This window comes from Bufo bufo, chromosome 10 (assembly GCF_905171765.1).
Source record: "Bufo bufo chromosome 10, aBufBuf1.1, whole genome shotgun sequence".
In the NCBI taxonomy this organism is placed as follows: domain Eukaryota; kingdom Metazoa; phylum Chordata; class Amphibia; order Anura; family Bufonidae; genus Bufo; species Bufo bufo.
The window spans coordinates 148,394,119-148,420,507 of NC_053398.1; the positions used below are offsets into that span (position 1 = coordinate 148,394,119).

Here is a 26,389-nt window from a genome sequence, read left to right on the forward strand (position 1 = left end):
GGGGCGTCGCTGTCTGGCTCAGGGATCTGTTTAACAACCAATCAGATTTGAGATCTCATTCTTCCACTGAAGGATAGGACATGGAAGCAGAGATCCGATTGGTTGCAGAAGGTCGCTGCACGTGGCGCTTTCGCTTTTTGCTCATTCACCACGTCTCAGCTGAGTTTTTAACTCTTTCAGTGTCAGCAGCAGACGCAGCGAGTAGTCTGTGATAAGCGGCTCATCTTCCCAGTGACGGATAATCTGTTTAAACTGCAAACGCAGCAACAAAGAAAACTCGCCCTGCACTAAGACAGCAAAAACGGCTAAACCTGCAAACGTACGAGCATTTATAAATCAGCAACTTGCATTTCTTCTGGAGATTCGCCATTTAATGTTCTGTCGGTTGCTTCTCAGTAATAGACTCCAAACTGATACTTTTTTGAAACTGCAGAGATTGTATCAGTTTATCAGTTTATCAAGTGACAAAGTATCAGTTGATCAAGGAACAAGGAAAGGAGTTAAAAAAAAAAATGGCGTCATAAAGCGTCACTGAGGATTTCCTCATCACGGCACGATATCTATTTCTGCAGATGACACTGAGCGGTGTAGAACTGTACGGTCTATGGACGATGTCCACAAACTACAAGCGGACGTGGACTCAGTGATTGGGCAGCAACTTGGCAAATGAGGGTCAATGTGGACAAATGTAAAGTTCTGCGTCTTGTTAGTAATATTCTCCGTGCTCCATATGTCCTGGGGGAGGTAACACTGGGGGAGTCACTTATAGAGAAGGATTCGGGGGTCCTTGTGGATGGTAGATTAAATGACAGCACAATGTCAATCAGCTGCTTCTAAGGCCACCAGGATACTGTCCTGCATTATACGAGGCCTGGACCCGCGGGGCAGGGATGTAATATTACCACTTTATAAAGCGTTGGTGCCGCCTCATCTGGAATATTCAGTTCTGGGCACCAGTCCATAGAAAGGAGGCCCTGGAGCTGGAGAGAGTACAGAGGAGAGCGACTAAACTGATGAGGGGCCTGGAGGGTCTGAGGTATGAAGAAAGATTAAAAGAATTGTATGTATTTAGTCTTGAGAAGAGACGTCTAAGGGGGGACAGGATATAAATGGGCCGTACAAAACATACGGTGAAAAGCTGTCCCATGTAAAACGCCCTCAGAAGACGAGGGGGCGCTGCCTCCGATTGGGGGAGAAGAAGCTCAGGCTCCGGAAGCGTCAAAGCTTCTTTACTGTAAGAGCCGTGCACCTGTGGAATGGACGTCCTCAGGACGTGGTCACAGCAGGAACGGGGGACGGGTTCAAAAAGGGTTTAGACGAATTCTTAAAAGTAAACAACATTATTCTGAAAATGTGTAGAAATCGGAGTCTCACTTCCTTCTGGGATTCGCGTCCGCACCGATCCCTCAGTTGAACTTGATGGACGTTTGTCTTTTTTCAACCGTTATCAACTATGTAAAAAATGTCAGTGGAGGAGGGGAACAGATAATAAAGAGGTCAGACTACCCAAATGTGATAGCGGAGGTGAGAATCGCCAGCGCTCGGCGCCGGGTATTGTTTCCAGCATTATAAAGTATAAGTTGGGTCCAACGTGCGTTACGCCACATTAAACCTGTCACCACCGTGGGAGGGGCTTAGCGGTCACCACTGCGCACCTGGAGTCTGACACCTTCTCCAGAAGTGGGAAAATAGTTGTCAGGAAGAAGATGTGGCCACCATAGCGTATGACTGTCGGGAGGGGAGGGGTTAATATTTGACTGGAGTCTGTGCTGTGGCCCTTAGATCAGGGTCCATTCCAGCCGCCCACATGTGTAAAAAATAAATATATATTCTCTATCCGCTCTACGTCCTAGGTAATAAATATACATCTATATACTGTATATATTATATATACTCTGCTCTAGAGGCTAGAAATACCAGGGAACGCTGCCCGGCCGCAAACTGGACCACAACACCCAGCGGGGGAGGGGACGGGCAGCGCCACGCTTGTAAAAAAATAAAGAGATTCTCCCGTCTCCTCTGTAACCGGCGCGGTCCTCCCCTCCCCCGCTACACGGACAATGAACACTTCTATAAAACACTTGGAGTAGACAAAATAAAGACTCTACAGTTATTGCCGCTGCCGCCCCCCACCTGCGCAGGGACGCCCCATGGGCACAGGTCGGAGAGGTCATAGGGCAGTGGTAGGAGAAGCATGCAGGTAGCCTCATCTCAGCGCTCTCTCCAATACTGGACTCCACCGCCGTCCGCTACTCCACCGCCGTCCGCTCAATGTAGTCCGTCAATTGCTTGAACTTCTCTGCAAGATACAAGAGAAGAAACAATCATGGGTACTTATGTACTACAACTCCCAGCATGTCCTGACAGCTCCACTAAATGAAATCACCATAATCCAGAATGTTCAGAAACTTTGCAGCTCTGGATGTGACTGGAGTAAAAGATCAGTACTAGGCATGTGAGACCAGACCCGGGCTAAGAAGCCGGAGGCTCCCGTCTCACCTTCATCCAGATTCCCGATCACCGCCTGCTTCTTCAGAAAGTCGCTGCACAACTTCTTACTGAGTCCGAAGGCCAACATGTTGTGTGTGAAGGTCCTGGAGGGAAGAGGAGAGAGCGAGACGAGCGGTGAGAGGAGAGAGCGAGACGAGCGGTGAGAGGAGAGAGCGAGACGAGCGGTGAGAGGAGAGAGCGAGACGAGCGGTGAGAGGAGAGAGCGAGACACGAGCGGTGAGAGGAGAGAGCGAGACGAGCGGTGAGAGGAGAGAGCGAGACGAGCGGTGAGAGGAGAGAGCGAGACGAGCGGTGAGAGGAGAGAGCGAGACGAGCGGTGAGAGGAGAGAGCGAGACGAGCGGTGAGAGGAGAGAGCGAGACGAGCGGTGAGAGGAGAGAGAGAGACACGAGCGGAGAGAGAGAGAGAGAGAGAGAGACGAGCGGAGAGAGAGAGAGAGAGAGAGAGACGAGCGGAGAGAGAGAGAGAGACGAGCGGAGAGAGAGAGACGAGCGGAGAGAGAGAGACGAGCGGAGAGAGAGAGAGAGAGAGAGAGAGACGGACGAGCGATGAGAAGAGAGAAAGAAAGAAAGAAAGAAAGAAAGAGAGAGAGACGAGCGGTGAGAAGAGAGAAAGAAAGAGAGATGAGCGGTGAGAGGGAAAGAGAGAGACACGAGCGAGGGGAGAGAGAGACACACGAGCGGTGAGAGGAGAGAGAGAGAGCGCGAGACGAGCGGTGAGAGGAGAGAGAGAGGGAGAGCGCGCGAGACGAGCGGTGAGAGAGAGAGAGAGAGCGCGCGAGACGAGCGGTGAGAGGAGAGAGAGCGCGCGAGACGAGCGGTGAGAGGAGAGCACGAGACGAGTGGTGAGAGGAGAGAGCGAGATGAGCGGTGAGGAGAGAGAGAGAGAGAGAGAGACGAGCGGTGAGAAGAGAGAGAGAGAGACGAGCGGTGAGAAGAGAGAGAGACGAGCGGTGAGAAGAGAGAGAGAGAGAGACGAGCGGTGAGAAGAGAGAGAGAGAGAGAGAGAGAGAGAGACACACACGAGCAGTAGAAGACAGACAGCGGGGACGTGGAGAGAGACAGACAGACAGCGGGGACGTGGAGAGAGACAGACAGCGGGGACGTGGAGAGAGACAGACAGACAGCGGGGACGTGGAGAGAGACAGACAGCGGGGACGTAGAGACAGACAGACAGCGGGGACGTGGAGAGAGACAGACAGACAGCGGGGACGTGGAGAGAGACAGACAGACAGCGGGGACGTGGAGAGAGACAGACAGACAGCGGGGACGTGGAGAGAGACAGACAGACAGCGGGGACGTGGAGAGAGACAGACAGACAGCGGGGACGTGGAGAGAGACAGACAGACAGCGGGGACGTGGAGAGAGACAGACAGACAGCGGGGACGTGGAGAGAGACAGACAGACAGCGGGGACGTGGAGAGAGACAGACAGACAGCGGGGACGTAGAGACAGACAGACAGCGGGGACGTAGAGACAGACAGACAGCGGGGACGTAGAGACAGACAGACAGCGGGGACGTAGAGACAGACAGACAGCGGGGACGTAGAGACAGACAGACAGCGGGGACGTAGAGACAGACAGACAGCGGGGACACTTGTATATTTATATATAATGGGGAGTATTTCTCTAGAACGTCAGACTTTGTCGGGTAATCACAATGGGGGCCACAGTCGCAGTTATACTCGTACCCCAGCTGTCCGAACGTGATGTTCTCGTTAAACTGCAGGCTGTCGTCGCGCTCCTCCTGCGTCATGTGATACCACTTATCTCTGCAGCGACAAATCAGAAAGACAATATTCAGCATCTGCCGGAAAGAGGGGAACGATCCGCAGCGGCGTCCACCGAGAAGTCCTGCTACAGGGAGAAAATACTGTGCAGCCTCTGACCAGAAGGGGGCGATACAAGGCGGTGCTATTATTGGGTGCTACACGGTGCCGCTATTATTGGGAGCTACTCGGTGCCGCTATTATTGGGTGCTACACGGTGCCGCTAATATTGGGTGCTACACGGTGCCGCTATTATTGGGAGCTACACGGTGCCGCTATTATTGGGAGCTACACGGTGCCGCTATTATTGGGAGCTACACGGCGCCGCTATTATTGGGAGCTACGCGGTGCCGCTATTATTGGGAGCTACGCGGCGCCGCTATTATTGGGAGCTACGCGGTGCCGCTATTATTGGGAGCTACACGGTGCCGCTATTATTGGGAGCTACAAGGCGCCGCTATTATTGGGAGCTACGCGGTGCCGCTATTATTGGGAGCTACACGGTGCAGCTATTATTGGGAGCTATATGGCGCTGCTATTATTGGGAGCTACACGGTGCCGCCATTATTGGGAGCTACACGGTGCCGCCATTATTGGGAGCTATACGGTGCCGCTATTATTGGGAGCTATATGGCGCTGCTATTTGGACCCTAATAAGGGGTGCACACAAGCTCTTCCCACCTGGTGGGTTTCTCTTACATGGCGTCATTATCAGAATCACAGGTAGAGGGCAAGGAATGGCAGCACAGACGTAGCTGAGCACTGGGGGTACAGCGCCATATGTCAGCAGTATAATGAGCAGCGGGGTGGCGCGGCCTCCCGCATGTCTCCTAATATATTATCTTTACAGAAAATGTCAAAAAGTACAAGAGAGCTCTGAAGACGCGGGAGGCAGAGCGCTGCGCCATCATCAGGGGCTGTAATTACACAACGGCAGCTGATGGGGAGAGTAGTCATTAGGCACCGTCTTGCTCTGGGGGCGTCCTCGTGTGCAGCTGCAGAACAGAGGAGCTGTCAGCAGCAGCGTGCGGGGATGATACAGGGGAGAGGGGCTGACTGCTGTGAAAGCGCCATTTATCCCTTCAGAATCCCGCAGCCCCACACTCTGCTCTGCTGCCAGGTGGGTCGGCATTAACCCTTCATTATCTGCAAGGCCAAATGTAAATCTGCAAAAGATGAAATTTCTGTCCCACTTAAAGCAAACACAATAACAGGGTGCAACGTGCTGTATGTGGTGCGACCAGCAGGTGGCAACATTCACATCATAGACCGCAATAGGAAAATAATCTGGTGGAATCCGATTGGTTGCTGCAAGGAGCACCGTGTCCTGGAGGAAATAACCCACCCAGGGTTACCTCACACAGCAGAGGGTTTGTTACAATTGTACTAAGTCTAGATAATCCTCTGTGTGTCCCCGGGCAGCACAAAGCGCGGCGTGGCCCCGGGCAGCACAGTCCAGGGGCAAAACTTACATGGAGCAGAGTCACCCGGGTTTACAGTCTCTGCATTACTCCGCCGGACGCCACGTACTGACACATCTACCATCTTATAACAGGACAAACGATCAGCGTCATTCCCAATAGATAATTAGCTCATTATAATTCATAACTAACGAGGCGCAAAATCAGCGAAACATCTCTGGAGACACAAAGTAACAGCTTGTATTAATATAATGCAGAGATCAATGAGAATGCTGCAACCAGTGTGTCACCGCTGATCTCCAGTGAATGGATAGGCTGCAACCAGTGATGTCACCGCTGATCTCCAGTGATGGATAGGCTGCAACCAGTGTGTCACCGCTGATCTCTAGTGAATGGATAGGCTGCATTCTCAGTGATGTCACCGCTGATCTCTAGTGAATGGATAGGCGGCATTCTCAGTGATGTCACCGCTGATCTCCAGTGAATGGATAGGCGGCATTCTCAGTGATGTCACCGCTGATCTCTAGTGAATGGATAGGCTGCATTCTCAGTGATGTCACCGCTGATCTCTAGTGAATGGATAGGCGGCATTCTCAGTGATGTCACCGCTGATCTCCAGTGAATGGATAGGCGGCATTCTCAGTGATGTCACCGCTGATCTCTAGTGAATGGATAGGCGGCATTCTCAGTGATGTCACCGCTGATCTCTAGTTAATGGATAGGCAGCATTCTCAGTGATGTCACCGCTGATCTCTAGTGATAGGCGGCATTCTCAGTGATGTCACCACTGATCTCTAGTGATGGATAGGCGGCATTCTCAGTGATGGATAGGCGGCATTCTCAGTGATGTCACCGCTGATCTCTAGTCATGGATAGGCGGCATTCTCAGTGATGTCACCGCTGATCTCTAGTGATGGATAGGCGGCATGCTCAGTGATGTCACCGCTGATCTCTAGTGATGGATAGGCGGCATGCTCAGTGATGTCACCGCTCATCTCTAGTGAATAGATAGGCGGCATTCTCAGTGATGTCACCACTGATCTCTAGTAATGGATAGGCGGCATTCTCAGTGATGTCACCGCTGATCTCTAGTGATGGATAGGCGGCATTCTCAGTGATGTCACCACTGATCTCTAGTGATGGATAGGCGGCATTCTCAGTGATGTCACCACTGATCTCTAGGGAATGGATAGGCGGCATTCTCAGTGATGTCACCGCTGATCTCTAGTAATGGATAGGCGGCATTCTCAGTGATGTCACCGCTGATCTCTACTGATGGATAGGCGGCATTCTCAGTGATGTCACCACTGATCTCTAGTGATGGATAGGCGGCATTCTCAGTGATGTCACCGCTGATCTCTAGTGATGGATAGGCGGCATTCTCAGTGATGTCACCGCTGATCTCTAGTGATGGATAGGCGGCATTCTCAGTGATGTCACCGCTGATCTCTAGTGAACGGATAGGCGGCATTCTCAGTGATGTCACCACTGATCTCTAGTGATGGATAGGCGGCATTCTCAGTGATGTCACCACTGATCTCTAGTGATGGATAGGCAGCATTCTCAGTGATGTCACCGCTGATCTCTAGTGATGGACAGGCGGCATTCTCAGTGATGTCACCGCTGATCTCTAGTGATGGATAGGCAGCATTCTCAGTGATGTCACCGCTGATCTCTAGTGATGGATAGGCAGCATTCTCAGTGATGTCACCGCTGATCTCTAGTGATGGATAGGCAGCATTCTCAGTGATGTCACCGCTGATCTCTAGTGATGGATAGGCAGCATTCTCAGTGATGTCACCGCTGATCTCTAGTGATGGATAGGCGGCATTCTCAGTGATGTCACTGCTGATCTCTAGTGATGGATAGGCGGCATTCTCAGTGATGTCACCGCTGATCTCTAGTGAACGGATAGGCGGCATTCTCAGTGATGTCACCACTGATCTCTAGTGATGGATAGGCGGCATTCTCAGTGATGTCACCCCTGATCTCTATGGAATGGATAGGCGGCATTCTCAGTGATGTCACCGCTCATCTCTAGTGATGGATAGGCTGCATTCTCAGTGATGTCACCGCTCATCTCTAGTGAATAGATAGGCGGCATTCTCAGTGATGTCACCGCTCATCTCTAGTGATGGATAGGCGGCATTCTCAGTGATGTCACCCCTGATCTCTAGTGATGGATAGGCAGCATTCTCAGTGATGTCACCGCTGATCTCTAGGGAATGGATAGGCGGCATTCTCAGTGATGTCACCGCTGATCTCTAGTGATAGGCGGCATTCTCAGTGATGTCACCACTGATCTCTAGTGATGGATAGGCGGCATTCTCAGTGATGTCACCGCTGATCTCTAGTGATGGATAGGCGGCATTCTCAGTGATGTCACCGCTGATCTCTAGTGATGGATAGGCGGCATGCTCAGTGATGTCACCGCTGATCTCAGCATGCAGGTGACAAGCGGCTCTTACAACACGTTACATTTCTCATTACAAGCGTCACATCTTATAAAACACAACCAACCTCTCCTCCTCTTCTTCCCCTGCGTTCCCTCTGGAGCGGCAGCAGAAATGGGGTCAGCAAAGATGAGAGGTTAGAGGTCATAGCACAGAGAAGAAATAATGACATCACTAGACGAGGGGGTATTACATCACTTAACACCCCATGACAATGACTCCGTAGAGGCAGGACACGCCACGGGAGGGGAATAACCACAAAAGGGATGGAGGGCGCAAAGGAAAAACACAACGAAAAAAGGGGCATCAATGGGAAAATTTAGGGGGTCCATTTAACCCTTCATAGCCTCTTACCGGGTTGTGGGTGATCGCTTCCTCCTCTCGCAATGCACAGCATCGAAAAACGCAGCGTTCCAGAACCGCAGCGTGTGCCTGTAACCATAGCAACACACATCAGCAAACACTGCTACTTTTTACATCTTTTTCTTTTCTGGTTCATGCCATTGCACCGGCTGCAGGACATTATGTGATCCCTGCCCGATCCCTGCTGGGGGAGGATCCTAATCGCCATCAGCGCGATTCTGGAATGGGCTCCTTAGGGGAGGGGGTCAGGAGGATGATCGATAGGAGGGCCGTGCCCCCCCGCACGTCTTACCATATAGGCTGCTGCTTTAGGTGTGAGTAGAGGTAAATCTTCTCTCCCTTCTTGTCATCTGGACTTTGCAGGGGAACTGAGAATAAAGCACAAGCACATTATAACAATATAACGTCCGGGGGGGGGGGGTATAATACACGGCGGCCGGACTCACTGTCAATGGACGGCTTCTCCCTCGGCGGCTCGTCACTTTGCCTGGTACAAAACAGAAGAAACGTATCAAATCATAGACCATTACCCCATGTGGCACCATTTACAACATCTCAGCTTGCTGTCAGTGAATGAAAGCCTTAAAGGAGGTTTTCTAGGACATTGGAAATGATAGGCTATAGACCATTACCCTATGTGGCACCATTTACAATATCTCTACTTAAAGGGGGAAACCTTAAAGGGGTTTTCTGGGACTTTAGTACTGATAACCTATCAATATCAGATCAATGGGGGGCTCTGAATCAGCCAAGTGAAGGGGCTCTAGGAGCGTGCTGGGAGTTGCAGCCCCCACTGATGGCCTGTCCCATCCTTTATCAGCAGTACTAGTCACTCCCAGTCTGGTACAATGTATCAGTGCAGGTAACATGCATCAGGATGTCTAGACTGGATACAACTGTAACAAACCCTTGGCTGTGACATGTTACTCACTCATTTTTCTTGGAGAGGGGCCCCTTTAATTTGCTCTCCAGACCCCCAAAGAAGCCCTTCATGTTCTCTGTGGTGACGGAGGTGGTCCGCAGCAGCCGCTCCACGTTGTCCTTCTTCTCGGCCAGCCAGCTGTTGGCGGATTTCAGATAACCGTCAATGCTGCCGGTGCTCACCGGCTTCTCCCGCGAGTCCGTGGGGGACACGTGCGGTTTACCTGAAAACAACAACACTTTTCCGTTATTTTGCATCACGTCGTCACACCACTGCTGTCTGGGCTGGTAATAAGTGGGCGCCCTGGCACTGCACCCGCTTATCGCCCGCACACAGGCCTCTCACCTATGTAATAATAGGTGAAGCACATGGTCATCAAGTTCTTGGCGGGACCAAAGTCGTCCATCTGATAGCACCTACAAGAGCAAGAGGGGAGTGAGGAGGGGGCCCCAACGCAACCACAGCGCGGCCGGCCCGGAGTGTCAATACTTACTCAAAGAGCACGACCGCGAAGGACTGCACCAGCCGGTAGAAGGTCTGCTCCGAGACACACTTGGAGTGGCAGCGCTGGGGAGACGAAAGGTTAATTATGAGACATCCTGCATATAATATACAGCGGTATATAATGTATATGGCAACGTCGCTGGTGTCACATGACTCGTGGCGTGGAGGTCCACATATACTGACGGTTTACGACCTCGCCATCAAATCTGCATACAGAATATCAGGAGAGAATGGAACATTTACACTGCCGAAAAATTAAAGGGGAGGCCGATGTTTTCTACGGCAGTGGCTTCCCAGTAGTTGTGGAACTACAGCTCCCATCATGCCCTGCCTGATATGATGGGAGCTGTGAATTTCTACGACAGCTAGGGATCCATAGGCTGGAAAACATAGACCTCATGGACCATGACCTGCGCTCATCTGCCCGTAGACTTCAATGTACTTCACATCTCCTCTGCGAGGATAAGCGGCGCCATGGGATCACCTACCTGAGCGCTGATGAACCGCGCAAACCATTCCCTTCCCTTCCCGCTCTCCGTACTGCAGAGCTCCGCAAACCGGGCCTTCTCCTCCTGGTCCACGTCCTCCCTGCGGAGAGAATCCGGACATGATATAGGAAGACAGCGACTAGGGCAGATAAAACGGACAGAAAGAAAAGCGGTAGCGGTGGTTTTCCGGGGCGAGCGCTGACCCCCTTCTATCACACAGGAAGTGCTGGGTGCGCAGGACACAAGCGCCCCCCCCTCAGAGGACGAGTTATTACCATTCGCTCATGACTGCGGCAAAAACAATGGCGAGCAGACGTCCATGGCCAGTAACCCTTTCCGCTATTTATGCTGCCCCGCCCCATGATAAAGTGCAGGGCAGTACTGACCCTCATGTTTGTGACGGCTCCAGGTTTTCCGCAGCGCCTCCTCGCCTCGGATTCTGCCCGTTTTGCAGTTGTCATATTTGTATGACTGGACTCTGTTGTCAGGACGGAGAGAATATGGCGCCATAAAAAGCACCAATTAACCCATGCATCACGGTGGGGGGGATATCAGCCATAATAAGGCCTCATATAATAGACTAGAATGTCGCACTGCCCTGGCTGATAATAGGGAGCAATAGTGGAGTGTCCCTTTAACAGGTCGCAGTGGAAGGGTTAACGGCATCTGCTGCAGATTTGGCGTCTCGAGCTGTAGCGGTGGGCGATGGCGCGGCTGGAGACGACCGCGTTAAGTACAGTTCAGCAGTGAAGCATGGCGAGGCTCCCGCTCCCCGGGGGGATCCAGGCTCCAGCGGCGGAGCGCTTGTCGGATCGGCACATTTTCTGCACTGACAGCAGAACGTACCGCCGAGCCTCTACATGATGCGGTATGGCAGCTGCAAACACAGGCCGCCCCGGGGGAGACGCGGTCGGCTCTGCTCAGTCACCGGGTCATATGATTAACCAACGTAACCGAACTAATCTGCAACCTTCCAACAGACACTACTCTCTATTGTCAACATCTCTGCTTGCTGTCAGTGAGCAATCACTACACCTGTCCACACAGGTGGCTACAATGTATCACTCTTGTAACAAGGCACACATTGAGGTTTTCATTCACTGACAGCAAGCAGAGAACCTGGTGAGAAATTAAAACACAAACTGTACAGGAAGGTTGATCATCATTCATGGCTGGGGAAATGCTGAGGCACTACAATTCCCAGCATGCCCACGGGCCCCTGACTTACCCTCCGGTGAAGACCTTGTGGACGTACCGCCGGATAAACTCCTTCTGTTCCGCCATTTGCTCATCCTGGGCGGATTCTGTGCTCTGATTGGATGAGAAGGACTCGGAGGAGGAGCGCTGGGAGTGGTTCCAGCTGTGGCGGTTGGGGGGCGCCATTTCATTGTCGCTGTCGGCGGACTCTGTGGCATCGCTCTCCTCCCCCCGCTGCCCGTTCTCGGGGGTCGCCTCCTCTAGCGCCAGGAGCTCGCCTGTGTCCAGATGGGGGGGACATTCTGGGGCGACTATGAGGGGTTCACTATCTAGGTCTATCAGGTTCCCCACCGGGACGTCGGGGGTCTCCATGGCTGGTGTCCCTCTATCTCTGGCTCAGCAGCGGGTAGTACGGAGAAGCTCCGGGGGGCGCTATCGTCTTCGCACAGCCGTCAGTCACAGTGCTGCCCCCAAAACATCGCAGGAAGGCTGAGGAAAAGCAGAGGAAAGGCACAATCAGAAGTCGCTTCTTGCAGCTTTAGCAGTGATCTGTGTAAAAGACACAACTGAACCATCCAGACACAAGACTTTCCCAGAATCCTGAATGGAAAATCTACTCCCATTGCCAGGCGGACCGCCATTCAGGACTCCAAAAAAGCTGGGTGCCCCCCGGCCCCCACCAGTTGTATCTCTTAGGATCATTTATGAAGAGATGACAGGCAAAGGGTTAATGACCTTATACTGTAATGGGGGTAATTCTGGGGGGGCTCTGCTTTCATCCCCCCCCCCCCCCCCCCCAGGGACGGCAGGTTGTCGCCCTCCACAGTGACAGCACGCGGCACAGATCCTTCGCCTACGCAGACGGATTAACTCCTCGCCGTCACTGGCCGAGCTGCCTGCCAGGATCCGTCATCAGCGCCGAGGAGGACACGACTACCCAGGAGAACTACAGGTCACAGCATGTCTTGTCTCAGTCTAATGCAGATAATGAGTTTCAAATCCTGACCATTTTTAACATCTCTGCTTGCTGTCAGCAAATGGAAACATTCAGATAAGCAGTTAAAAGGGTTGTGCACGATTGTAAAACCGATGGCCTATCCTGAAGACAGGTCACTATTGGCGGGGGTCCGAGATTGAGGGCGCCGTCACGTTCATCAGTCACATGACCAGTAAAGTGAGCTGATCTGAGCTGCAATACCAAGCATGACCACTATACAATGAGAGGCGCTGCGCATGGTAAGCTGTGAGAAGCGCGTCGGACCCCGACGATATGATATTGCTGACAGGTTTAAAGGGGTTCTCTGAGATCTTGGTATTGATAACCTGTCTTAAGGATCGGTCAGGTCACTGACCTGGGACTGTATATAATCCATTGTTTTTAAATGTCAGGCACCAGAAGTCTGGATGCAGTTCTGGATGTGACTAGAGCATAAATGCATATTTCGGTTTTTGCATTTTGCTTTGGATGTGACTGGAGCAGAAATAAATATTATACCGGGGAAGGGGGGGGGGGGCAGAAATGGACCCTCGCCCTGCTGCCTGTGGAGTTATGTAAGGCCTTGCTCAGAGCCGTCTCCTCGAATTAGCAGAGGGGGAGCAGTGCCCGGCGCCCTCTCCCTCACCCATGGCTGCCAGCCTCCCATCATTTCAAGAAGACACGGCCATCTGAAGGCATTTGGGAGATAGATAGGCTGGAGAGGCGGCTGTGGAGATGAGCGGCGCCCGACGCGCTTCATTAGGCTAACACTGGCTTCAGTACATCAAGCTCCATCTCCGAGCGAGACAACGGATGAGGCAGCGCGGCCCCCGGCGCGATCACCAGCTGCTTCCACATCAATCTGGGCTAGGGGTGGGAGCCGCCAATCTGGGGGTGCAGAATACCCCAGAATCTGATAGGGTCACGATTCACAGAACGCACAGGAGCCATCAGTAGAGGGACCTACAGCCTGAGCTGCCTGATAACCAGGAACATGCATCTCCCCCAGATCCAGACCTACGTGACATCAATGGTCAGCTCTTCAGCCCAACACGACTCAGTAACTGTGGTACTGTGCATCGTCCAGATACACAGGCCAGGAGAAGTGGCACTGTGCATCGTCCAGATACACAGGCCAGGAGGAGTGGCACTGTGCATCGTCCAGATACACAGGCCAGGAGGAGTGGCACTGTGCATCGTCCAGATACGCAGGCCAGGAGGAGTGGCACTGTGCATCGTCCAGATACGCAGGCCAGGAGGAGTGGCACTGTGCATCGTCCAGATACGCAGGCCAGGAGGAGTGGCACTGTGCATCGTCCAGATACGCAGGCCAGGAGAAGTGGCACTGTGCATCGTCCACATACACAGTCCAGGAGAAGTGGCACTGTGCATCGTCCACATACACAGGCCAGGAGAAGTGGCACTGTGCATCGTCCACATACACAGGCCAGGAGAAGTGGCACTGTGCATCGTCCACATACACAGGCCAGGAGAAGTGGCACTGTGCATCGTCCACATACACAGGCCAGGAGAAGTGGCACTGTGCATCGTCCACATACACAGGCCAGGAGAAGTGGCACTGTGCATCGTCCACATACACAGGCCAGGAGAAGTGGCACTGTGCATCGTCCACATACACAGGCCAGGAGAAGTGGCACTGTGCATCGTTCACATACACAGGCCAGGAGAAGTGGCACTGTGCATCGTCCACATACACAGGCCAGGAGAAGTGGCACTGTGCATCGTCCACATACACAGGCCAGGAGAAGTGGCACTGTGCATCGTCCACATACACAGGCCAGGAGAAGTGGCACTGTGCATCGTCCACATACACAGGCCAGGAGAAGTGGCACTGTGCATCGTCCACATACACAGGCCAGGAGAAGTGGCACTGTGCATCGTCCACATACACAGGCCAGGAGAAGTGGCACTGTGCATCGTCCACATACACAGGCCAGGAGAAGTGGCACTGTGCATCGTCCACATATACAGGGCAGGAGAAGTGGTACTGTGCATCGTCCACATATACAGGGCAGGAGAAGTGGTACTGTGCAGTGTATATATACAGAATAAGAGCAGATACTGAGGATTACACCCAGTATACAGGACAGGAGAAGCGGTACTGTGCAGTGTATATATATATACAGAATAAGAGCAGATACTGAGGATTACACCCAGTATACAGGAGAAGTGGTACTGTGCAGTGTATATATACAGAATAAGAGCAGATACTGAGGATTACACCCAGTATACAGGACAGGAGAAGTGGTACTGTGCAGTGTATATATATACAGAATAAGAGCAGATACTGAGGATTACACCCAGTATACAGGACAGGAGAAGTGGTACTGTGCAGTGTATATATATATATATATATATATACAGAATAAGGGCAGATACTGAGGATTACACCCAGTATACAGGACAGGAGAAGTGGTACTGTGCAGTGTATATATATACAGAATAAGAGCAAATACTGAGGATTACACCCAGTATACAGGACAGGAGAAGTGGTACTGTGCAGTGTATATATATACAGAATAAGAGCAGATACTGAGGATTACACCCGGTATACAGGACAGGAGAAGTGGTACTGTGCAGTGTATATATATATACAGAATAAGAGCAGATACTGAGGATTACACCCAGTATACAGGACAGGAGAAGTGGTACTGTGCAGTGTATATATATACAGAATAAGAGCAGATACTGAGGATTACACCCAGTATACAGGACAGGAGAAGTGGTACTGTGCAGTGTATATATATACAGAATAAGAGCAGATACTGAGGATTACACCCAGTATACAGGACAGGAGAAGTGGTACTGTGCAGTGTATATATATACAGAATAAGAGCAGATACTGAGGATTACACCCAGTATACAGGACAGGAGAAGTGGTACTGTGCAGTGTATATATACACAGGACAGGAGAAGTGGTACTGTGCAGTGTATATACGGGATACAGCAGATACTGAGGATTACACCCGGTATACAGGACAGGAGAAGTGGTACTGTGCAGTGTGTGTATATATACAGGACAGGAGAAGTGGTACTGTGCAGTGTATATATATACAGAATAAGAGCAGATACTGAGGATTACACCCGGTATACAGGACAGGAGAAGTGGTACTGTGCAGTGTATATATATACAGAATAAGAGCAGATACTGAGGATTACACCCGGTATACAGGACAGGAGAAGTGGTACTGTGCAGTGTATATATATACAGAATAAGAGCAGATACTGAGGATTACACCCAGTATACAGGACAGGAGAAGTGGTACTGTGCAGTGTATATATATACAGAATAAGAGCAGATACTGAGGATTACACCCAGTATACAGGACAGGAGAAGTGGTACTGTGCAGTGTATATATACACAGGACAGGAGAAGTGGTACTGTGCAGTGTATATACGGGATACAGCAGATACTGAGGATTACACCCGGTATACAGGACAGGAGAAGTGGTACTGTGCAGTGTGTGTATATATACAGGACAGGAGAAGTGGTACTGTGCAGTGTGTGTATATATACAGGACAGGAGAAGTGGTACTGTGCAGTGTATATATATATACAGAATAAGAGCAGATACTGAGGATTACACCCGGTATACAGGACAGGAGAAGTGGTACTGTGCAGTGTGTATATATACAGAATAAGAGCAGATACTGAGGATTACACCCGGTATACAGGACAGGAGAAGTGGTACTGTGCAGTGTATATATATACAGAATAAGAGCAGATACTGAGGATTACACCCGCCATTGACCAGCAGTTGTCAGCCTCTGCCCGGTGTATGCACAGTATCTGCGGACGTCTGGTCACTGATTTCCCAGCATGCTCCGGTCTCCATTAGATGACAGAAATGAGTCATTGTGGATAAATGCAGGAAGAGAAGAGGATAAATTGGGGGAAGCAGCCGGATGGCGGAGCGCTGTGTACGGCGAGGAGGAAGAGAACAGGCGGTGAGATGACAACAAAGCCTGGCAATTACACAGGAGCCGCTGCCAACAGACTGCGCCTGCAAAAGGGAGGGTGGCGTTGTAGAAGCAGGAATGAGAAAATATATATATTTTGAAAAAAAAAGAGTGTTAGTCGGAAGAACCCCCGAGTAGAGGGTCTTAGGACAAGCATCAGGGCCCCGGGGGGGACACAGGAGGAGAGGAGATGAAAGGAACTACCTAAGGGATCAAAAACCAAGGCGGCCTATGGTGGGCGGAGGAGAACCTACCGCATCAGAAGAGAGAGAAGATACTAGATCTGATCCATGAGGGGGAACTAAAATATTGTTGAATTTATGAATAAATAAATAAAGTAAAGACAGCGGAAGGATGAATATGGTAGAAGCAGCGCCTGCGCCCCACTCTCTACCATAATGCCCTGCACTAAATCATGATGCTACACGACCTTGTACCACTCTACCGTAAACTCCACTCACATCTAGAGCTGCAGTCACATTTCTAATGGTCGACACTTAGAATCCTCCAACAGCGAGATCAATTTCCAAAAAAAAAACAATATAACTGCTGCACTGAAGGAGAGGTAGTGCTTTACCCAGCTGACTGGTATACAGTGCCTTCCAGAGCACCAGGGGGGGCGTGCCCTGTGCAGTCCCCGAACCAGAAGGGGGCGTGCCCTGTGCAGTCCCCGAACCAGAAGGGGGCGGCAAAGAAATCTGAGGGCTGCAATCATGACAGCAGAATTCTGAATGCAGCTCTGGGTGTGAGTGGAGGTTTAAATGGGTTTTCCATGATTTTAAAAAAAAAATCAGCGGAGCGCAGGCCTAAAGTGCCTCATGGGCGGAGCTGCGGCCTAAAGTGCCTCATGGGCGGAGCTGCGGCCTAAAGTGCCTCATGGGCGGAGCTGCGGCCTAAAGTGCCTCATGGGCGGAGCTGCGGCCTAAAGTGCCTCATGGGCGGAGCTGCGGCTTAAAGTGCCTCATGGGCGGAGCTGCGGCCTAAAGTGCCTCATGGGCGGAGCTGCGGCCTAAAGTGCCCAGGCCCCTCAACTATATGCCCAGATACCCGCTCCCCTTGCAGTCCTCTCGTCCGTCTTCCTCCTCTGGCTCGGAGATCTTGCACGAGCGCCGGCCACCACTGTTAAGATCAGTGCCTCTGCCCATAGTGGGGAGGGGCCATTTTAATGGGGTCAAGGGTCTAAAATGCTCAGAGTACTGCCGGATCTGCTAGCTCTCACTTTCGGAAGTGGGCGGCTCCATTTAGCTTAAAGGGGTGCCAGGGAGTGGGGTAAGTATAACCTGTATGAGGTGCCCGGGCATTATAGGGGTTGGATAACCCCTTTAAAGGCTATGAACACCTTTGGGGCAATTTTTTTGTTAAATTTTACAAATTTTGGGCTAAAAATTATTATTTCAATTGGTATTTCTTAAAAATGTTCAGCTGTTTTGTAGATACAGGGGTTAGAAATCAGTCTGCAGAGCATCACTTCTCAGTGCAGTCAGCTCATGTGAAGCCTTATCTCTGATCTCCTGACCTCAGACGATCATTTAAGTCTTAGGGCTCATGCACACCAACGTATTGTTTCTGTTTTCATTCCGTTTTTTTTTTTACAGGTGCGGAACCATTCACCATTCAAAAAAACAGTAACTACAAAACAGCTGAACATTTTTAAGAAATACCAATTTAAATCATTTTTAGCCCAAAATTTGTAAAATTTAAACAAGAAAAAATTGCCCCGAAGGTGTTCATAGCCAAAGGGAATCAGTCACCTACGCTGAGAATTTTAGACGCTTGCAGCCTATTAAAATAGCGACTGGCTGAACATTGTTAATAAAGACCAATTAAAAAAATGATTTCTATCTCAAAATGAGTAAAATGCAACCAAACAATTGCCCTGAAGGTGTCCATAGCCTTTAAAGGCGTTATCCAACCCCTATAATGCCCGGGCACCTCACACAGGTTATACTTACCCTGCTCCATGGCACCCCTTTAAGGGTAGGTTCACACCAGCGTTATTCTTTTCCGTCCTCGGGGCTCAATACCGGAGAAGAACTGATCAGTGTTATCCCCATGCATTCTGAATGGAGAGCGATCCGATCAGGATGCATCAGGACGTCTTCAGTTCAGTCACTGAACGGCGTTTTGGACGGAGGAAATACCGCAGCATGCTGTGGTATTATCTCCATCCAAAATTCCGGATCAGTTGCCGGAATGCTAGATCCAGCATTTTTCCTATTGAAATGCATTAATGCCGGATCCGGCCCTGAGTGCACTGGCAAAACGGATCATGCGCATGCTCAGACCGCAAAAAAATGTGAAAATAAATAAATGCTGGATCAGTTTTTCCGGATGACACCGTAGAGACGGATCCGGCATTTCAATGCATTTGTCATATGGATCAGGATCCTGATCTGTCTGACAAATGCCATCAGTTGGCATACGTTACGGCGACGGAACTGCCTGCCGGAACCCTCTGCCGCAAGTGTGAAAGTACCCCAAGCTAAATGGAGCCGCCTGCTTCCAAAAGTGAGAGCTAGCCTCCGGCAGTGTGGCTCACATACCGCCGAGGTACGCCCCGCAGGAAGAAGGGACTCCAAATTCTAAAATAACTACGCCAAAGCCGGGTGCGGAGGAACCGGTTTATGTAACAGGCGTGAAATGTAGGAGAATGTAGTCTTACTCCAGCAGTCAAATGAAGAGTGGGGGAGGAGCAGCACATGGGCGATACTGAGCCGCTACCCTCCCTAGCCGGGGTCCGGGGGTCCGATCTGCACTGGAGGAACAAAACCCCTCCGGCCACTTACCTGCTCTCCTCCAACTGGACGTTTTTAGATCTCGCTAATCGGTCACATGACCTAGGTGCAGCTCAGCCTCATAGATACCAATAACGGCCGCTATACAATGTACGGCGCTGTTCTTGGCGAGCGGGGAGAAGGCCGCGGCGCTCACAGACCCCACCGATCAGACACGGGTGACCTACCCCCTGGCTCGTGCCACTACTGATCCCATCATCCATTTACAGGTCATGTCAGTAGTCGGCCTCGGCCGCCTCAGATAAAGAGGAGATGTGAAATCAGCGGAGCGCAGGTGGAGCAGACCTCGCCGCCGCTTCCTCCTGCAGCTCTGCCAGACATTTCCTCGCTCACAGTTTTTCCGGTCCGGCGGCTCGCACCCTGTAATCTACGCACATTACGAAACTATATTTCCTGTGGACAAGAACCTTCCTCTAAGAGACGCCGATGGCCGTCACCCAACTGCCCCAGAGTCCTGAACGTCAGCTCCACCTAATACACCTGACAACCAGCAGCATAGCCGTAATACCTCCCTCCGGGGCGAGTAATAATGGAGGAACACAATACACCTGACAACCAGCAGCATAGCCGTAATACCTCCCTCCGGGGCGAGTAATAATGGAGGAGCACAATACACCTGACAACCAGCAGCATAGCCGTAATACCTCCCTCCGGGGCGAGTAATAATGGAGGAGCACAATACACCTGACAACCAGCAGCATAGCCGTAATACCTCCCTCCGGGGCGAGTAATAATGGAGGAACACAATACACCTGACAACCAGCAGCATAGCCGTAATACCTCCCTCCGGGGCGAGTAATAATGGAGGAACACAATACACCTGACAACCAGCAGCATAGCCGTCATACCTCCCTCCGGGGCGAGTAATAATGGAGGAACACAATACACCTGACAACCAGCAGCATAGCCGTAATACCTCCCTCCGGGGCGAGTAATAATGGAGGAACACAATACACCTGACAACCAGCAGCATAGCCGTAATACCTCCCTCCGGGGCGAGTAATAATGGAGGAACACAATACACCTGACAACCAGCAGCATAGCCGTCATACCTCCCTCCGGGGCGAGTAATAATGGAGGAGCACAATACACCTGACAACCAGCAGCATAGCCGTAATACCTCCCTCCGGGGCGAGTAATAATGGAGGAACACAATACACCTGACAACCAGCAGCATAGCCGTAATACCTCCCTCCGGGGCGAGTAATAATGGAGGAACACAATACACCTGACAACCAGCAGCATAGCCGTCATACCTCCCTCCGGGGCGAGTAATAATGGAGGAGCACAATACACCTGACAACCAGCAGCATAGCCGTAATACCTCCCTCCGGGGCGAGTAATAATGGAGGAACACAATACACCTGACAACCAGCAGCATAGCCGTAATACCTCCCTCCGGGGCGAGTAATAATGGAGGAACACAATACACCTGACAACCAGCAGCATAGCCCTAATACCTCCCTCCGGGGCGAGTAATAATGGAGGAACACAATACACCTGACAACCAGCAGCATAGCCCTAATACCTCCCTCCGGGGCGAGTAATAATGGAGGAACACAATACACCTGACAACCAGCAGCATAGCCGTAATACCTCCCTCCGGGGCGAGTAATAATGGAGGAGCACAATACACCTGACAACCAGCAGCATAGCCGTAATACCTCCCTCCGGGGCGAGTAATAATGGAGGAGCACAATACACCTGACAACCAGCAGCATAGCCGTAATACCTCCCTCCGGGGCGAGTAATAATGGAGGAACACAATACACCTGACAACCAGCAGCATAGCCGTAATACCTCCCTCCGGGGCGAGTAATAATGGAGGAACACAATACACCTGACAACCAGCAGCATAGCCGTCATACCTCCCTCCGGGGCGAGTAATAATGGAGGAACACAATACACCTGACAACCAGCAGCATAGCCGTAATACCTCCCTCCGGGGCGAGTAATAATGGAGGAACACAATACACCTGACAACCAGCAGCATAGCCGTAATACCTCCCTCCGGGGCGAGTAATAATGGAGGAGCACAATACACCTGACAACCAGCAGCATAGCCGTCATACCTCCCTCCGGGGCGAGTAATAATGGAGGAGCACAATACACCTGACAACCAGCAGCATAGCCGTAATACCTCCCTCCGGGGCGAGTAATAATGGAGGAACACAATACACCTGACAACCAGCAGCATAGCCGTAATACCTCCCTCCGGGGCGAGTAATAATGGAGGAACACAATACACCTGACAACCAGCAGCATAGCCGTCATACCTCCCTCCGGGGCGAGTAATAATGGAGGAGCACAATACACCTGACAACCAGCAGCATAGCCGTAATACCTCCCTCCGGGGCGAGTAATAATGGAGGAACACAATACACCTGACAACCAGCAGCATAGCCGTAATACCTCCCTCCGGGGCGAGTAATAATGGAGGAACACAATACACCTGACAACCAGCAGCATAGCCCTAATACCTCCCTCCGGGGCGAGTAATAATGGAGGAACACAATACACCTGACAACCAGCAGCATAGCCCTAATACCTCCCTCCGGGGCGAGTAATAATGGAGGAACACAATACACCTGACAACCAGCAGCATAGCCGTAATACCTCCCTCCGGGGCGAGTAATAATGGAGGAGCACAATACACCTGACAACCAGCAGCATAGCCGTAATACCTCCCTCCGGGGCGAGTAATAATGGAGGAACACAATACACCTGACAACCAGCAGCATAGCCGTAATACCTCCCTCCGGGGCGAGTAATAATGGAGGAGCACAATACACCTGACAACCAGCAGCATAGCCGTAATACCGCCCTCCGGGGCGAGTAATAATGGAGGAGCACAATACACCTGACAACCAGCAGCATAGCCCTAATACCTCCCTCCGGGGCGAGTATTAATGGAGGAACACAATACACCTGACAACCAGCAGCATAGCCGTAATACCGCCCTCCGGGGCGAGTAATAATGGAGGAGCACCGCACAGAACGAGCAGCGGGCAGAGCCCCCTGTGCTGACGACACCGACATCCCAGCGTCTGGCAGCTACATCTTCAGCCTCTCCCTTGTAGATTGTAAGCTCCTGCGGGCAGGGTCCTCTCCCCTCTGTACCAGTCTGTCTGTATATTGTACTGGTTTTACGTTATGTGAACCCCTTCTAGATGTGCAGCGCCCGGAAGGAATGGAGTAATAGTAATAACTGGCAGAGGTGTCATTTGTCCGTCTGGGTGACAACCAAGGTGGAGCTGATTACAGTTATACTGGTTGTCACTCCTCTCCGGGGGTGCAGCTGTCTTTGCCCCCATCCCCTCCGGTCCAAGGCTTCGCTGCCCTCATATCCTATGCCCCCGGGGCTCAGTTGTGCCTCCACCCCCAGCGCCTCGGCCGTCCCCTCTGCCCTGGCAGGCTCAGCTGCCCCCGGGGATTCAGCCTCCCCCGAACTCTTTGCCCCCAGGGGCTCGGCTATCCCAGTTTCCTCTGCCCCAGGAATTCGGCCGTCCCCGACCCCTCTGCCCCCGGGGATTCGGCCTCCCCCGGCAGTCCAGTCCCCTCTGCCCCCGGGGATTCGGCCTCCCCCCGTCCCCCGGCAGTCCAGTCCCCTCTGCCCCCGGGGGCTCGGCCTCCCCCCTTCCCCTCTGCCCCCAGGGGCTAGGCCTCCCCCGTCCACCTTCCCCTCTGCCCCCGGGGGCTCGGCCTCCCCCCGTCCCCTCTGCCCCCGGGGGCTCGGCCTCCCCCGTCCCCCTTCCCCTCTGCCCCCGGGGGCTCGGCCTCCCCCCGTCCCCTCTGCCCCCGGGGGCTCGGCCTCCCCCGTCCCCCTTCCCCTCTGCCCCCGGGGGCTCGGCCTCCCCCGTCCCCTCTGCCCCCGGGGGCTCGGCCTCCCCCCGTCCCCTCTGCCCCCGGGGACTCGGCCTCCCCCCGTCCCCTCTGCCCCCGGGGGCTCGGCCTCCCCCCGTCCCCTCTGCCCCCGGGGGCTCGGCCTCCCCCGTCCCCTCTGCCTCCCCCGTCCCCTCTGCCCCCGGGGGCTCGGCCTCCCCCGTCCCCTCTGCCTCCCCCGTCCCCTCTGCCCCCGGGGGCTCGGCCTCCCCCTCTGCCCCCGGGGGCTCGGCCTCCCCCCGTCCCCTCTGCCCCCGGGGGCTCGGCCTCCGCCCGTCCCCTCTGCCCCCGGGGGCTCGGCCTCCCCCAGTCCAGTCCCCTCAAACCTATTTTATTTTTTTTGCACTGGATGAGTCACCCCTGAAGGGGCGAGCATGGCGCCGGGGGAGGGGCCGATCTGATGAGAAGATCAAGGAGATAATCAGTGTGACAAGAGGGAGGACAACGACACAGAGCAGCAATTCTCTGAAAACGGTCCAACCACTGTAACAAACCCTATGCTGTGAAAACGTCCATGTAAAAATATAAATGATGCGGAGGATGAGACGGCGCCATGTTAGACTGGCAGAGCCTATGCCAGCCATCCCCAACCTGTGAAGCTCGCAGCTATATAATGGTACCATCGGGGGATTCCCCTGTACCCCTGTGGGCCAGTCCGAGCCTGGGTACCATGATGTATGGCGGGCCTGAGGGTGACTGGAGGCCGGACCGCACGTCATCGCTTTCATCCCCCTATGGCGCCAGCATATCCCACAGCTCGGTACAAGCAGCGACACATCCCCTCCCCCTCTCCGCGCAGGCAGAAGATCCACACGACCGGATAATTTAATCAGAAGCCAATTATCCTCCGGGCATCTGACGACAATGGGAGGTAAAACAGATCACCAGGAGAAATACGAGACACACAGACGCCGCGCAGGACGCAAAACATACGGGAAAACACAAGAAAATACCAAAGACAATTTACACTCTAAAACTGACAGGAGGCGCGAGTCCCCAAATCTTGTATGAAGAGCGGAAATCTCTCATCCAGTCCTCGATACGGGAGACAAGCGCTCGGGCGCTGCCATTACCGAGATGATAGGACTCAAAGAATCTGCACTGCTATATCCACCCTGTTTATGTTGCTAGTTTCAGTCTTCACTGTAGCTCTGGCATTCTATTCATGAACTCATCTATAGGTTCCTCTTGCACAGGGGATGAGATTGGCTGCCTCTGAGATCTATAGGAGCCGCGGGGATCGGAGGAATGACTCCTGCCGTTATCACCCGCTCGGAGCGGCGGACTCTCATCATCTTCCACGCAGTAGAACTCCTCACTCACTTCCTCAATTCCAAGCAGTGAAGCGGAGACATTAGGATGCGATGCCCTGAAACCCCCATATCTGGGAGCAGTGAACCCCGGGGCGTCCCCATCCGTTACATCGCTACCAGTGGCGCACGTGGGAGGGTCCATGACAGGAAGACGGGAACACCAGGGAGGGGGGTCACAGAGGGGTGGGAAGGTGCACCAGGGGGGGGGGGGGGCACAGAGGGGTGGGAAGGTGCACCAGGGGGGGGGGGGGGCAGCGAGGGGTGGGAAGGTGCACCAGGGGGGGGGGGCACAGAGGGGTGGGAAGGTGCACCGGGGAGGGGTGGGGTCACAGAGAGGTGGGAAGGTGCACCGGGGGGGGGGTCACAAAGGGGTGGGAAGGTGCACCTGGGGGGGGGGGGGTCACAAAGGGGTGGGAAGGTGCACCGGGGGGGGGGTCACAAAGGGGTGGGAAGGTGCACCGGGGGGGGGGGGGGGTCACAGAGGGGTGGGAAGGTGCACCGGGGGGGGTCACAGAGGGGTGGGAAGGTGCACCGGGATGGGGGGTCACAGAGGGGTGGGAAGGTGCACCCGGGGTAAGGGGTCACAGAGAGGTGGGAAGGTGCACCGGGGGGGGGGGGGGGTCACAGAGAGGTGGGAAGGTGCACCGGGGGGGGATGGGGGGGGTCACAGAGGGGTGGGAAGGTGCACCGGGAGGGGGGTGGGGGGTCACAGAGGGGTGGGAAGGTGCACAGGGGGGAGGGGAAGGTGCACGGGGGGGGGGGGCACAGAGGGGTGGGAAGGTGTGCACCGGGGGGGGGGTGTCACAGAGGGGTGGGAAGGTGCACCGGGGGGGGGTGTCACAGAGGGGTGGGAAGGTGCACCGGGGGGGGGGGGGGGGGGGGTCACAGAGGGGTGGGAAGGTGCACGGGGGGGGGGGTGTCACAGAGGGGTGGGAAGGTGCACGGGGGGGGGGGGGGGGTCACAGAGGGGTGGGAAGGTGCACCGGGGGGGGGGTGTCATAGAGGGGTGGGAAGGTGCACCGGGGGGGGGGGGGGGGTCACAGAGGGGTGGGAAGGTGCACCGGGGGGGGGTCACAGAGGGGTGGGAAGGTGCACCGGGGGGGGGGGGGGGGTCACAGAGGGGTGGGAAGGTGCACCGGGGGGGTCACAGAGGGGTGGGAAGGTGCACCGGGATGGGGGGTCACAGAGGGGTGGGAAGGTGCACCCGGGGTAAGGGGTAACAGAGGGGTGGGAAGGTGCACCCGGGGTAGGGGGTAACAGAGGGGTGGGAAGGTGCACCGGGGGGGTCACAGAGGGGTGGGAAGGTGCACCCGGGGTAAGGGGTAACAGAGGGGTGGGAAGGTGCACCCGGGGTAAGGGGTAACAGAGGGGTGGGAAGGTGCACCCGGGGTAAGGGGTAACAGAGGGGTGGGAAGGTGCACCCGGGGTAAGGGGTAACAGAGGGGTGGGAAGGTGCACCCGGGGTAGGGGGTAACAGAGGGGTGGGAAGGTGCACCCGGGGTAGGGGGTAACAGAGGGGTGGGAAGGTGCACCCGGGGTAGGGGGTAACAGAGGGGTGGGAAGGTGCACCCGGGATAGGGGGTAACAGAGGGGTGGGAAGGTGCACCCGGGGTAGGGGGTAACAGAGGGGTGGGAAGGTGCACCCGGGGTAGGGGGTAACAGAGGGGTGGGAAGGTGCACCCGGGATAGGGGGTAACAGAGGGGTGGGAAGGTGCACCCGGGGTAGGGGGTAACAGAGGGGTGGGAAGGTGCACCCGGGGTAGGGGGTCACAGAGGGGTGGGAAGGTGCACCGGGGGTCACAGAGGGGTGGGAAGG

The 26,389-nt window shown here is 53.6% G+C and overlaps 1 protein-coding gene across 3 annotated transcripts in view; it reads right to left on the reverse strand.

Moving 5' to 3' along the window:
• Window positions 1-1,707: 1,707 nt before the first annotated feature.
• Window positions 1,708-26,389, reverse strand: part of KIAA0513 (KIAA0513 ortholog) — a 33,247-nt gene continuing 8,565 nt past the window's right edge. For 2 of the 3 annotated variants that reach the window (XM_040409708.1, XM_040409710.1), the window contains exons 2-12: window positions 11,658-12,115; window positions 10,430-10,529; window positions 9,931-10,004; window positions 9,783-9,853; window positions 9,447-9,660; window positions 8,962-9,002; window positions 8,808-8,883; window positions 8,507-8,584; window positions 4,201-4,281; window positions 2,500-2,594; window positions 1,708-2,299 (exon numbers count right to left, since the gene is read on the reverse strand). In XM_040409708.1, the coding sequence (XP_040265642.1) occupies window positions 2,250-2,299; window positions 2,500-2,594; window positions 4,201-4,281; window positions 8,507-8,584; window positions 8,808-8,883; window positions 8,962-9,002; window positions 9,447-9,660; window positions 9,783-9,853; window positions 9,931-10,004; window positions 10,430-10,529; window positions 11,658-11,998 (1,221 nt within the window). In that variant the 5' untranslated portion in view covers window positions 11,999-12,115 and the 3' untranslated portion in view covers window positions 1,708-2,249. Of the gene's footprint in view, window positions 2,300-2,499; window positions 2,595-4,200; window positions 4,282-8,506; window positions 8,585-8,807; window positions 8,884-8,961; window positions 9,003-9,446; window positions 9,661-9,782; window positions 9,854-9,930; window positions 10,005-10,429; window positions 10,530-11,657; window positions 12,116-19,369; window positions 19,605-26,389 lie in introns of those variants that run through there. The other variant, XM_040409709.1, reaches the window with a different exon arrangement.